The following is a 15,010-nucleotide window of genomic DNA, read 5'->3' as shown; positions in this document are numbered from 1 at the left end:
CCAGCTTTCAAAGAGGAACCGACTGACCCAGACCGCCCCCATGCGGTCGGCTGAAATTAAGAATTAGGGAAACGTCACATTCCTTTCTTTCCATCCCAGACCTCAAAAGACACTGACCCCGCCATTCTCGACCTCCCCTTAACGCCTGTCCCTTAGCGCCCACCCGGCAAACCGAGGTCCTCGCCAGGAGATCGCGGGCGCGCCCGGAGTGCAGAGCAGGCTCCAAGCCCAGCCGCCCGGTTCTGCGCGGCGCGCTCCCAGGTCTCTAGCAAAGAAGACCGCGGGAGCCCGCAAAAGGAGGGTGCCGCCGGCGGAGCCTCTCAAAGCGCCCCACCTCCAGGCAGAGGCCGCGCGCTCGGCGCTTACCTGGGCCTCCAGCGGATACTGCCATGGTGACGACGCCCGCTGTCCGCGCAGGCGCCCAGGCTGGCGCCCCTGCTAACCGAGCACTGGTGGCAGGGAAATTCGACTCCACAAACCACAGGCCTCGGCGGGGGAAGAGCACTGCGGGCGCCAGCGAAGCGAAACCAAACAGAGCCGCGGCACGCAGGCGCAAAGGCTGGCGCGCCGCTCCGCCGTGCAGGTGTTGGCGAAGCGCTCCTCCGAAAGGTTTCGGAAGCCGGTGGTAGCTCTGAAGATAACGCTGCGTTAGGGCATGCTGCGGCGCAGGATGCAACTCCGATTGAAAGCAGTTGCTGGAGTGGAGCACGAATTTCAAAAGTTGGGTACATTTTCTTTTAAATGTTAGTAATATCCTAAAAGGGTGTGGAATCATTACTGATAAAAATCAGTGTTTCTGGCCGGGCACGGTGGCTCAGGCCTGAAACTCCCAGCACTTTGGGAGGCCGAGGTGGGCGGATCACTTGAGGTCAGGATTTCGAGACCATCCTGGCCAACATGGTTAAAACCAGTCCTTACTGAAAATTTAAAAAATTATCCGGGCATGGTGGCGCGCGCCTGTAATCCCAGCTACTCGGGAGGCTGAGGCACAAGAATGGCTTGAACCGGAGAGGTGGAGGTTGCAGAGAGCCGAGATCGCTCCACTGCGCTCCGGTCTGTGCGATAGAGCTAGACTCTGTCAAAAAATAAATAAATAAATAAATAAATAAGTTTTTGTACAAAGTTACCGAGCTGATAACTTGAAGTTTTCTCTCCCCTTCTGTCTCTCTACCAGTGTTCACTCAGAAAACGCTCTCAGCAACTGGGTCCTCCCATCCACTGTCTTTCTAGCTCTCCTTAAACTCATTACTTTCTGAAGCCAAACTAGTGATCAGAATTAGCAACAAAGCTCTGCCATTTTCAGCTTCTGTGACCAAAAAACTCAATCTGCCAGTGGTAGAGTTAGGATAACTATCATCACCTGACACGTAATACAAAGGGGAGCTATTCTGGCCCAGCCTTTCAGATAAAATATTTTTCATCACTCCAAAGCAATCACTCTCCATTTACCCGCTTCCTACCCCCAGGCAACAACTCATCTACTTTCTGTCTCATGAATTTGCCTATTCTGGAATTTCATGTAAATAGAATCACAGACTGTATGTATGATCTTTGTAACTGGCTTCTTTCACTTAGCATGTTTTCAAAATTCATCCATGTTTTAGCATTTATCAGTACTTCCTTCTTATGTTGGAATAAATTCCAGTTTGTAAATACCACATTTTATGTGTGTCCATTCGACAGCTGATGGACATTCGGGTTGTTTCTACATTTTGTCTTTTATGAATGCTGCTGCTATGAACATTCACGGACAAGTTTTGTGTGGATGTATATGAACACATTCCTGTGTACATATCTGTGTACATACCTAGGAGTGGAACTACTTGTTCATATAGTAACTGTTTAACTGTGTGAGGAACTGCCAGTTTTGCAAATCAGCTGTACCATCTTTCATTCCCACCAGCAATGTATGAAGATTCCAATTTCCCCACATCCTTACCAGTACTTGTTATTATGTGTTTTTTAAATTATAGCATCCTAGTAGATATGAAGTACTACCTCATTATCTTGATTTGCAGTTCCCTACTAATAATATTGAGCACATTTTCAGGTGCTTATTGGTCATTTATATATTTCCTTTGGAGAAATGTCTTCTCAAATCCTGTGCTCATTTCAATTGAGAATTCTTTATATAGTCTCAACACAAGTCCCTTAACAGATAATTTGCAAATATTTGCAATATTTTCTCTCATTGTGTAGATTGTCTTTTCACTTTCTTGATGGCACTGATTGCAGTACAAGTCTTTTTTAAAAAACTTCTTTTTTTTTTCAGATGAAGTCTTACTCTGTTGCCCAGGCTGGAGTGCAGTGGCACGATCTCGGCTCACTGCAACCTCCACCTCCCGGGTTCAAGTGATTCTCCCGCCTCAGCCTCCTGAGTAGCTGGGATTTCAAGCACACACCACCACACCCAGCTAATTTTTGTATTTTTAGTAGAGACAAGGTTTCACCATGTTGACCAGGCTGGTCTCGAACTTCTGACCTCAAGTGATCCACCCGCCTCAGCCTCCCAAAGTGCTGGGATTGCAGGCATGAGCCACTGTGCCCGGCTTTTCTTTTTTTTTTTTTTTTTTTAACTTTTAACTTCAGGGGTCCAAGTGCAGGTTTGTTACATAGGTAAACTGTGTCATAGGGGTTTGTTGTACAGGTTGTTTCATCACCCAGGTATTAATCCTAGTACCCATTCATTGTTTCTCCTGGTCCTCTCCCTCCTCCCACCCTCCACCCTCCAAAAGTCCCAGTGTGTCGTTCCCCACTCTGTCCATGTGTCTCATCATTTAGCTCTCACTTATAAGTAAGAGCATGCAGTATTTGGTTTCTGTTCCTGCATCAGTTTGCTAAGTTTTTATGACATTTGGTCACAATATTACAATATTTTCATATATTTTACAATAACTGACTCAAAATTCCTCTTCACTGTCCTTATTTTTAGAGCTGCATGTTGAAGTGTGAGGCGTGAAAGGATATGTCTGATATTTGCTTTAAAATGCCCCAGCAAAGAAATTAAGGGATGGATGAAGCAAAACAGGCAAGTCTTGACAGTGTTGACTTGGAGGATTGTTGTAGGCTGGGTATATAGATTTTCATCCTATTTCCTTTACTTCTGAGTGTTTGGAAATTTTATGGTAAAAATAAGTCTAATTACTTTTTTGGCACAAAACAAAGGTTTTGTAAGTTAAGGGTACATGCTGCACTGGGGAAAGAATATAACGATTAGAATGTGAGACACAGGCCCCAATTTGAGTCTGGGGCTGCTTTTGGCGACATCTAAACAGGAATAAAGGCCAGGCGTGGTGGCTCACACATGTAATCCCAGCACTTTGGGAGGCTGAGGCAGGAGGAGACCAGGACTTTGAGACCAGCCTGGGCAACATAGTGAGACCCATCTCTACAAAAAAATAAAAACAAGCCAGGTGTGTCGGCATGTGCCTGTAGTATCAGCTAATCAGGAGGCTAAGGTGGGAGGATTGCTTGAGCCCAGGAGGTCAAGGCTGCAGTGAGCCATGATCACATCACTGCACTCCACCTGGGCCACACAGTGAGACTCTGTCTCAAAATCAAAACAAAGCACTGCATGAATACAGCTTATCTCATTTTCAGAGTCCTAATAGCTAGAAAGTTTTCCCTCAAATTCCAATTTAGTTTCTAGCTGTGTGACTTTGGACAGATTACTCTCTCTCTGAACTTGGTATCTAGTCTATGAAATGCAATAATAAATCACAGGGGAACTGGGTGCAGTGGCACGCACTTGTAGGCTCAGCTACCCAGGAGGCTGAGGCAGGAGGATGGGTTAAGAGCATAAGTTCAAGGCTGTAGTGTGCCATGACTGTGCCTGTGAATAGCCACTGCACTCTAGGCCTGGGCAATACAATGAGACCCTGTCTCATAAATAAATAAATAAATAAATTTAAAAATAAATTACAGGGTAATATTCCTTGTTCTGAAATTTGCTTTGTCTGATAGCAAAATAACCACTCCAGCTTTGTCCCCTTTTCTTCTTCTTTTTGGTGTTTGCATGGAATATCTTTTTCCATCCTTTTACTTTTTAACCTGCATGTACCATTGTATCATAAGTGGCTTGTATAGATAGCATATAAGTTAGGTTTTAAAAAAATCCATCTGGCCAGGCATGGTGGCTCATGCCTGTAATTCCAGTCCTTTGGGAGGCCAAGACAGGCAGATCAGTTGAGGACAGGAGTTCAAGACCATCCTGGGCAAAATGGTGAAACCCCATCTCTAATAAAAACAAAGAAAAAATTAGCCAGACGTGGACATGCCTGTAATCGCAGCTACTCAGGAGGCTGAAGCAGGAGAATCACTTGAACCTGGGAGGTGGAGGTTACAGTGAGCCGGGATTGTGCCACTGCACTCCAGCCTGGGTGACAGAATAAGTGAGACTCGATCAAAAAAAAAAAAAAAATCCAGTCTATGTGTTTTAATTGCCATATTTAGACCATTTACATTTAATGTAACTGTTATTTCTTTTTATTTTTAGGGACAGGGTCTTGCTCAGTGGCCCAGGCTGGAGTACAGCGGTATGATCACAGCTCACTGCAGCCTCAAACTACTGGGCTCAAATGATCTCCCACCTCAGCCTCCTGAGTAGCCAGGACTATAGGCATGCACTACCATGGTTGGCTAATTCTTTTATTTTAAATTTTATGTAGATACAGGGCCTCACTACATTGCCCAGTCTGATCTTGAACTCCTGGCCTCAAGTGATCTTCCTGCTTCAGCCTCCTGAAGTGTTGGGATTATGGGCATTAGCCACCACACCTGGCCTAGTGTAATTTTTGATACAGCTGGATTTAGGTCTACCATTTTAGCATTAATTTTTCTTGTTGGTCCCTTGTTTCTTTTACACTTGTTTTCCTTGCTGGCTTTATTTTGAATTATTTATTTTTCCAAATTCCACTTTATATGTCGGCTTTTTAAACATATCTCCTTGCACAGTTTTTTAAAATGGTTGCTCTAGAGATGATCATTACATACCAAACTTTTTGTAACCTACTATAATGTTTTACCACTTTAAGTGAAATTTAGAAAACTTACTATATAGGTTCTTTCACTGTCCCCTTGGTTAGGATGCAGTTTTCATCTGTATTACATCTATATGCATTGAAAATCCCATAAGATGATGTTATAATTTTTTTATTTCAGCAGTTACATATATTTTAACAAACATATAAGTCTATTTGGTTTATGCAGAGATTTGCCATTTTGGTTGCTCTTCCTTCTTTGCAATCATTTTCCTTCCCCATGAACTTCCTTTAGCATTTCTGTTAAAGGAGGACTACTAGCAATGAATTATTTTAGCTTTCCTTCTTCTGATAATGTCTTTATTTCAGCCAGGTGTGGTGGCTCATGCCTCTAATCCCAGCATTTTGGGAGGCCGAAGCAGGCAGATCACCTGAGGTCAGGAGTTTGAGACCATCCTGACCAACATGGTGAAACTCGTCTCTACTACAAATACAAAAAAATTAGCCGGGTGTGGTACCATGCACCTGTAATCCCAGCTACGCTTCTGGAGGCTCAGACAGGAGAACTGCTTGAACCGGGAGGCGGAGGTTGCAGTGAGCTGAGATCGCACCACTGCATTCCAGCCTGGGCAACAGAGTGAGACTCCATCTCATTTAAAAAAAAAAAAAAAAAAAAGTAAAGAAAAAAATAAAATGTCTTTATTTCATTTTCTTTCCTAAAGAATATATTTGCTGGATAAAGGATTCTGTGTTGACAGTTTTGTTGCTTTTTTAAAGCACTTTATAAATGTTGCTCCATGGTTTCTGATGAGAAATCTACCATCACTGAAATCTTTGGTTCTCCTATATACAAAGTGTTGTTTTCTTCCAGTTGCTTTCAAAGTATTTTCTTTACACTTGGTTTCATCACTTTGATTATGATGTGCCTGGGTGTGGTTTTCCTTTTTGGGATTTGCTGTGCCAGTAGACCGGCTTTAAATAGAATGCTATGTAAATGTATGTGAATATTTGTTTTTTGCCAGATGTTTGGAAGTTTTCAGCTATTATTTCTTCAGATATTTTTTTCTTCCAATTGTTCTTTTTGGACTCCTAAGACATGAATATTAGACTGTTTCATATTGTCCCAGAGATCCCCAAAAGTCTTCTCATTTTTTTCACTGCCATTCGGACTAGATAATTTCTGCTCATGTATCTTCAAATTTACTGACTTTTCCCTCAGTCATCTTCATTCTGTTGAGACCTTCCAGTAAATTTTGTTATTGTATTTTCAGTTCTACAATTTCCACTTGTTTCTTTTTATAGCTTCTATGCTGAGACTTTTAGCTTTCCATTTATTTCAACAGTGTTTACCTTTATATATTTCCTTTGGAGAAATGTCTTCTTTGTGTAGCATGATTAAAATAACTAGTTTAACGGCCAGGTGTGCTGGCTCATGCCTGTAATCCCAGCACTTTGGGAGGCCCAGGCAGGCAGATCACTTGAGGTCAGGAGTTTGAGACCAGCCTGGCCAACGTGGTGAAACTCTGTCTCTATTAAAAATACAAAAAATTATCTAGGCATGGTGGTACACACCTGTAGTCACAGCTACTCAGGAAGCTGAGGCAGGAGAATCACTTGCACCCTGGGGGTGGAGGTTGCAATGAGTCAAGATTGTATCACTGCACTCCAACCTGGGTGATAGAGACTGTCTCAAAAATAAATAAATAAAATAAATAAATAAAATAAAATAACTAGTTTTAAGTCTTTTTCTGATAATTCTGACATTTGGGTAACCTTAGAGTTGGCTCTTGTTCATTGTCTTTTCCCTAGAGAGTTGCTTAGGTTTCACAAGTTCTTTGTCAAATAATTTTGGATTGTTTCTGGGATATATTTGGAATATTATGATATTCTCTATCCTGTTTAAATTTTCATAAGAATGTTTTTGTTTTGTTTTGTTTTAGCAGACCATCAATCCAGTTAAGTTTCAGAGCACACATCCTGGCCACTTTTTTTGGTGGCTGTGGTTCCAATGTTAGTTTTCACTGCCTTTGTTAAGCTGTTCTTTGCCCCAATTGTGCACCATCTAGTGGCCAATCTGAAACTTGGACAGTGGCCTACACTGTAATTCAGTGTTCAGAACCTTTGCTCAGCTGCTTCTGGTTAGTTTCACACACACAGCTTGTGAGATGATCCCAGGATTTTATTGACAGATTTAAGGGTTCCTTTTCTTCAGTTCCCTCCTATTTGTGATCTTACCTATACTCTGGTTTCTAGAACCCCATTCTTGGTTTTTGGCTAGAAAGTCAGCGCTTTAGCCTCCCCATTGCCAGTGTTCTGCCCTGCAATGTCTGCCACTAGTGCACCAGGGGGAAGAGAAGAGTGATGATACCTCTTTACTGCTGCGGGATTGATGTAGAGCAAGGAAGGTCCAGAAGGTTCCAAGTCATTACCCATGGTTCTACTGGTGGGGCGGTGGGTCTTACTGCATCTTTCCTGAGGCTCTCTTAGAATACTGCAATTAAATTAAAAAGGGTTTTGTCCCATAGCCTCCAACCTCCTTTCTGGTCCTCTGACTAGAAAGAGCAAATTGTTCCTTGGACTCTTTTTCTCTCTGTCAGCTAGCATTTCCAGTTTTCCTGTTAAATGTCTTTTTTCTTTTTCCTTTTTTTTGAGACAAGGTTTTGCTCTGTTGCACGATCACAGCTCACTGGAGCCTCAACCTCCTGGGCTCAAGTGATCCTCCCACCTCAGCCCCCATGAAGCTGGGACCACAAGTATGAGCCACCACACCTGGCAAAATTTTTTTTTTTTTTTTAATTTTGTAGAGAGTGTCTCCCTGTGTTGCTCACTCTGGTCTCAACCTGAGCTCAAGTGATCCTCCTGCCTTGGCCTCCCAAAGTGCTGGATTACAGGTGTGAGCCACTGCACCTGGCCTTGTTATGTGTCTATGTGTGGATTTTCTAGTTTATTCTGTTTGGGATTTGCCTGGCTTCTAGAATGTGTGGGGTCATGTCTTTCATCAGTTTTTAAAATTCTGCATTCTATCTAAGTATTTGCTCTGTCCTATTCTTGCCTCTCTTCTCACAGCTAATGAAGCACTTAGAATTTTTCACTGTATTCTCTACAGGTCTTCTGTTTTTTTTCCAGCTGTTTCTCCCATGGTGCACTGTGAATAGTTTCTCCTGAGTTATATTCCAGTTTATAAACTACCCCTGATTGGCTGCATTCTATTACATCTATTTACTGAGTTTTAAAGTGCAGTTTTTACGTATATTCTTGCAATGTTTATATTCAGTTCTTTTCCAGATTAGCTCCATAACTTTTTATCGTATAGTTTCCCATTTCCTGCAAGTACATTCACACACCTTATTTCCTTAAAGAAAGAAAACAAATCTAATACCTGCATCTGTGAGTTTGTTTTCATTGCTTCAAGTAATTCTTGCCTCTGGAATCTAGTTTCCTTATATAACTACTTATTTTTTACTATGTGTTACTAGACATATTTGAAAAGTAATTTGAGGCCTACAATGAAATTACTTTTCCATGGAAAGTATTTACATTTTATTTTCTCTGTCACCTGGAGGCATTAGTAGTGTGGGAACACCTTAAGGGAAGTTCAATGCTTAAGATTCTTTAGATCACTGGGGCAATTCTAAACTTGCCTGTTCTTTTACATTGGTTCTTCCACCTCTGATTCATTATCATCCTAAAAGTGAAAGTATTTGGGAGTCTCAGCCTATTGTGTGGAGGGTCTCCTGTTAGGTTCATCACCTTATATGGGCCCTGAACTTTAATTTCTGTCCCCCTCACTCATAAGGTTGTCAGAGTAAGGGTCCATGCTTGCTTCTCTTATTCTCTTTACTTTTGGACTTGACATTCCTTATTGTCCGGAAAATCTCTTTGATGTTTTAAGATTATTCTTGTATTTTAATCAGGAATTGTTTTCAACAGGAACATGATGTAAATATCCTAGCATGCAATTTTCAGAAACAAGTAGTTTCCCACAATTGAATCTTTGTTCCTACAGGGCCAAATCCTACTCTTTCTCTTGGCATGCTCTGCACTTAAGCGCATACTACTTGTGGCATGGAATCCATAAATGTTGATAAAGAGCTATGCCTAATTCTATCAGAACAAGTAATCATTTTTAGAAATTTTTGCTTAGAAACCTGGTAAAGTGCTCTGCATGTAGCAAGTATACAAACACACAGAGTTTGTTGAATAGCTGCATAAAACAAATGGGCTAGATTTTACTTCATATTTCAAAATTCAGAGAAAGAGAGTAGTATTAAAAGACATAAGCCAAAAATAGATCATTGCAAACTGAGTACAAAGAACCATTCTATTTCTTCACTCTTAAAAAATTAAAATTTCAAATTAAGTACCAATGACCAAATAAGTAACAAACACATTCAGAAACATACTATATATCTACAAAGAATACTTCAAAATGTGCCTCCAAACTTCAGGCACATAATTCCAGTTTTTATTGAATGTAGAGATTTTATGAAAACAAATCCAAAGCAATCCCATCATGGAACAGCCCTCTACCATTTGGTTATTTTAAGACTGTGCAATTACTTACATGGCAGAATACACACACTATATTAAGAAAACATAAATTGGGTTTGATATGCAATTGTTTTCATCTTACACCATTTCAATAAATTTCACAAATTATAACAGGTTGCCATTTTACTGAATATCTGCAACACTTTACATTGTTCAGGAAGTAGCTACTTCCAGAAGGCTGATATTCTCCTCCGAATTGTCTTTGGCTAAGTACTACAGATGTGATTCAGTCCAAACTATATGCCCAAACTGATTAAAATTCTCAGTCTCTCCTAGCTTGAGACCTTAGATCCTGAGTTATAACTTTGACTCGATCTTCAAGTTGAGATGCTTCATAAATATTTTTCTTAAAACAGGGCTATTTAACATAATTTCTTTTTCTTGAAATATGAGTGTTTTTGATACAAAAACATATATTACACATTTGAGAATGTTTAAAGCATCAAAATAATGATTAAATTTTTTACATAACTTAAATGACAGGACTACAATATGCCCCCCACTTTTTTGCTGTTTGAAGAGGAAAGCTCTGTAACAATTTCAAATACATAGGATTTAACTTATGTTAATATCCTGTTATAAAAAATAACTATCATATAAAGAATTTAAAATAGGCAAAAGTAACTAGTTCATTTAAATTTATACTTATACATTGGTGTCAATGAAAATATGCCAAGTTGCCAAGAAATTTCTAAGGATTAAAGTGGAAGTAAAAAAACCTGTTTCAGGCTTCATTTATTGCTACATAATGACTACTTCAAGGGTCATCTGGCCTGTCGTCAGTCACTCTTAGAAGTGGTAAATACAGTGGTATACTTTGGAAGGAAAGGAGGAAAAAAATAATGCATTGTGATACAAAAATATTACCTATATATAAATTATTAAAGATTTATAAAACACATTCAGAATATGTTCTTGCTATAAAAACAACATATTTAAATATAGAAGCAAAAGTCCTGAAGCACCTGCAATTATTTTAATATCCATTTAATCAGGAAAAACTATATATATGGATATATAATACATATACATGTAATAATTTGAGAAGAAAAAAGGCAAAATTCTGATTATAATCCAAAAAGAGTTTATCTAATTATGGAGGTAGGTCTCCACTCCAATTATACAAATAAGTTATCAGTTTTATTCAAAGAATTATAAGTCTAAGACCTCGAAACTGGTTTTTGTGCCACTGAAATACAATTTGACAGACTTTAGAAACCAGTATTCTAACTGGCATATACACAAAGCAGATATTTCCTTCATAAGGTTACATCTGAAAAGAGCCTTCATTAAAATCATTATTGGCATAAGGAGGTATACCTAAGTGCAGATACTTTGGCTTAGCATTTAAATAACACAGTAAATGCTACAAATTTCTTAAAAGAAATCCTTGTCTTTTTAGTACTTAAATTAATTGTAAAGCTTCAGAAAGTATGGATCTCTTAAATTTTTAGATATTTAAATATTGTGCTAATGATTTGAAAAGATCATTCCTGCCTAAAGAGCAAAGCTTATGTGTTTCGAAAAATCAGACATATTTATACTTTTAGTGTTTGTGGCATTTCAGCTTTAGTGCTGGAGTTAGTTTTAACAAATTAGGTTGCAATATGTAATATGGCACATTCTTTCACTAAAAAAGATGTTCTATAATGAAAAACACTAATTCTATTTCTAATGGTAAACTAGAGTTGGAGGTCCCACCATGGATCACAGGTATCAAAGCACTATCAAGATCATTTAGATAATGCTGAGGCAGAAGTTGGCCTTCAGATCCTGCCTGAAATTCAACCTAGAAAAAAAAAAAAAATCTTGATAAGAAAATGAGCAATCTTGTTTAGCTCAGAATGTGAATATAAAATAAGTGAAATAATTTAAAATATCAGTTCAAGCATGTTAAATAAAATATTTGATATATTTATAAAAAAATTATACATTCTCCTGTATCTTTTATCTGTCTACTACATAAATTATAATTGTTCCTCCCCATATATCATAAAGATAAAATTGCTACTATGTCACACTTTACGTTTCCTCTAAATGAACACATAAACAAATTAGAGGGATGAGGCTTTGAATAACTGCCGACATTACTTAAATTAAAAACCCCATGGTATTAAAAAAATCTACTTACAATATTTCAAATTTGTTATTGCAATAATATTTTAGACTCTAACGTTGGTGCAAATTACACTTTAATACATTTGGCTAAAAAAAAATTTACAGTGCTTACTCAAATAACAAATAGTGGGTGCTTCCTTGAAAAGAGGACTTTTAATAGTGAGATAAAAACAAAACCCCTTTTCCAGTAAGAACCATGAGTAAAATATATCCTGGCTGGAGAAAAGCAAACCTTCAGCCTATGAACTCACCCATGTTTAGCTTAACCATTCTAATGAATTCTCTGATTTGAAAATCTATATTGGATGTTGGAAAGAGTTACTTGGATGTCAGAAAGAGAACTTTCAGTTCAAAGAAAAACAAATTGTTTTTACATGCAAGATGATCATCACTCCTTGTTAAGAGAAATACAAATTAAAATAATACTGGGGCCAGGTGTGGTGGCTCATGCCTATAATCTCAACAGTTTGGGAGGCCAAGGCAGGAGAATTGCTTGAGCCCAGGAGTTCAAGACCAGCCTGGGAAACATAGTAAAACCCCATATATTTAAAAAGCAATAATAATATTAATAATAATGTATTATTTTTCACCTATCAAATTGTCCAAGTTCAAAAGTTTGATTATATACTTCTTTGATAAGGATGTGGGGGAGGCCAGGTGCGGTGGCTCACACCTATAATCCCAGCACTTTGGGAGGCCACAGATCACGTGAGGTCAAGAGTTCAAGACTGGTCCAGCCAACATGGTGAAACCCTGTGTCTGCTAAAAATACAAATATTAGCAAGGTGTGGTGGCACATGCCTGTAGTCCCAGCTACTCGGGAGGCTGAGGAAGGAGAATTGCTTGAACCAAGGGGGCAGAGGCTGCAGTGAGCCAAAATTGTGCCACTGCACTCCAGCCTGGGTGGCAGAGTGAGACTGTCTCAAAAAAAGGATGTGAGGGAAAGAGCTCTCACAAATTGCTGGAAGAAATAAATATAAAATGACATAACCTCTATTTGGGATAATGTGGTAATATCTATTGAGTATATACTCAGGCCTGGCAATTCTACTCACAATTTTTCTTATAGATATACTTACGCTTATATAAAAGCAAAATATTGTGGACAACCTGAATGTCTATCAACATATATCAAATATGCACGAATAACTAGTTAGATAAATTATGGTACATTTATATAATCAACTACTATGCCGCTGTTAGAATGTCTGCTAGTATTAATATCTTTAAGATATATTAAAGAAGCAAGGTAAAAAATGTGTAAAAGAGAGGAGATGAAAAAGGAGGACACACACTTATTTGCTTGTAGATGCATAAAATCACAAAGAATACATAAGAAATGAGTAACACTGATTGCTTGGCCAGAGAGGGAGGACAAAGAAAAGTATGGAGGTGAACTGATGGGTTGGATGTCAACAGTAGGAAAGATATTTCCAAGGCTGCTGCCTTATACAACTCTACTGGGAACCATTTACATTGTAGTCTGGAGTTATTATCTCCAGAGTCCACCAGTTACACAGAATACATTGTGAATGCTGCTCTCCGCAAATATTCAGTGAGGTGGTCCTGTTATATATATACTTTTAGACTTTTAAGATTTTAAATCATGTACGTATAGAATCTAGTCAGAATACGTAAATTTAAAAACCTACCTACAAGGCAGAGTAGTCATGGAGAAGGGTTCAGCAAGCTATGGCCTGCAGGCCAAACTTGGCCCCACTGGGTAAATAAAATTTCACTGGAACATAGCCACACTTAATTTGTTTACATATTGTGAACGGCTGCTTTCCCAATATAATGGTAGTGTTGAGTAGTTGTGAAAGAAACCATACTGCCTACAATGTCCAAAATAGTTACTGTCTGTCCTTTTACAAAAACAGTTTGCTGACCCCTGTTGTGGAGACTAATACAGATAATATATGTGAAGTGTGTAGCACACATTTGATGCTCAACAAATTTTCATTCCCTTTCATCCCAAAATAAAAGGTTGAAGAAAAACTTGATTATTTTAATATGCAATACATTCATTTCAAAAATACATCACAAAAACACGCCTCACCATATCAGTGTCAATGGAAACTCTGAGTCCAATTTTATTCATCCCATTACTCTTTAGAGTTTTCAGGTGAGGGCACAGCGCAGCACTACAAGCCATGGCTATTTCTTTTGCAAACTGATAACAAGTTGATAAAATAGATAAATCCTGGTCCTTTAGAAAGTAGAACACCTGAAATGTATTTAATTAGGAAACAAGTCATGATTAAAAGTAACTTTAAAATGCAACAATTGCTGCTTTCAAGTTTAATTAAATTCCAATGTAAAGCACCATGAAAAGCATTAGTTGTGAGAATTCTATATCGATAGCTTGATCTTTACTATAAGTAAAAACATAAAACCAAAAGTTATGGTAAATATGGAAATGTCTCAGCAATTTTTGCCTAAAGGCTTGTTAAATCAGTATGAGTCTACCCTGTAAAGAACATCTATATGAAGTTAAGATAAAACAAATGATGTTCCATTGTGTCTACATTCTCTGCAGGTTCTATTTTGCACATGTAATAAAATCACAAAGAATGCATAAGAAATAAATATGAGGGGGAATAAGGAGGTAGACTAAGGACTTGGGAGTCTGTAGTTTCATATCCTCTAATTAAAAAAAAAAAAAACATGAAAAAATAACTTTCATATGTGAATGCTGATTATAAATTAATGACAAAATATCTTATTTTTCATAAAATCTGAGGAAAATTAAAATATGGTCAAGTAACATATTACAGGACAAAGATGGCAATGCTGCCAACACAGCTGGCAGGCAGTACCACCATTTGATAGCCTGAACTAACCCTATGGAAATCCAATTCTGGTGTATAAAATTCTGGGGTGGAAATGTGTATGTCTCAAAGTGTAGCATAAAAAGTATAATAAGCGATGCATAAATATTTAGAGGTTGAGTATGCACAATCTGTAAAGAACAAAAATCACATTGAAACACAGCATGTAAAGGGACCTTCTTTCTTAGTTACCTCGGTACACTTTACAATCTTCTCATCGGTTTCAAAATCTGCTTCCAGTTTTATTTTTTCACTTGGAAATCCTTGTAATGATATTCCATCCACTGAACTGATAACACTATGAAATAAAACATAATACAATAGAATTATTAGCACCAATGTGTTTTTTGAAATGAATTATCAGATTTGAACAAATGGAATGAGGGAAAAAATATAAAAGAAGATATGTCAATTATATACAAAATAACTAAATCTGTAGTTCACATTCATTTACCAAGATTTCTTGATTGTGTAGTAATCTTTTTTGTTCATCAATAAATTGTATATCTCCTTTTTCATATGCCCAATTCA

General features: G+C 38.2%; 2 protein-coding genes and 1 long non-coding RNA gene across 20 annotated transcripts in view; 1 reads left to right on the top strand and 2 right to left on the bottom strand.

Moving 5' to 3' along the window:
* Positions 1–801, bottom strand: part of FAM151B (family with sequence similarity 151 member B) — a 54,330-nt gene extending 53,529 nt beyond the window's left edge. For 3 of the 15 annotated variants that reach the window (XM_054555681.2, XM_063724158.1, XM_063724159.1), the window contains exon 1: positions 367–488. In XM_054555681.2, coding sequence (XP_054411656.2) covers positions 367–391 — 25 coding nt within the window. In that variant the 5' untranslated portion in view covers positions 392–488. Of the gene's footprint in view, positions 1–366 lie in introns of all 15 variants that reach the window. The other 12 variants (XR_008525326.2, XM_054555684.2, XM_054555680.2 and 9 more) reach the window with 9 other exon arrangements.
* On the top strand, positions 584–9,923 carry LOC134761403 (uncharacterized). Its single transcript, XR_010139980.1, has 2 exons — positions 584–720; positions 2,933–9,923. It is a non-coding gene; the product is annotated as an uncharacterized LOC134761403 (long non-coding RNA).
* The window catches only part of ZFYVE16 (zinc finger FYVE-type containing 16), a 71,193-nt gene continuing 65,585 nt past the window's right edge, over positions 9,403–15,010 (bottom strand). For all 4 annotated transcript variants that reach the window (XM_009240858.4, XM_002815701.5, XM_054555676.2 and 1 more), the window contains 3 exons: positions 14,672–14,777; positions 13,708–13,875; positions 9,403–11,319 (listed from right to left, as the gene is read on the bottom strand). In XM_009240858.4, the coding sequence (XP_009239133.4) occupies positions 11,161–11,319; positions 13,708–13,875; positions 14,672–14,777 (433 nt within the window). In that variant the 3' untranslated portion in view covers positions 9,403–11,160. The remainder of the gene's footprint in view (positions 11,320–13,707; positions 13,876–14,671; positions 14,778–15,010) is intronic.

Source organism: Pongo abelii, chromosome 4 (genome assembly GCF_028885655.2).
Source record: "Pongo abelii isolate AG06213 chromosome 4, NHGRI_mPonAbe1-v2.0_pri, whole genome shotgun sequence".
In the NCBI taxonomy this organism is placed as follows: Eukaryota; Metazoa; Chordata; class Mammalia; order Primates; family Hominidae; genus Pongo; species Pongo abelii.
This window is presented reverse-complemented; position numbering and strand designations above follow the sequence as displayed.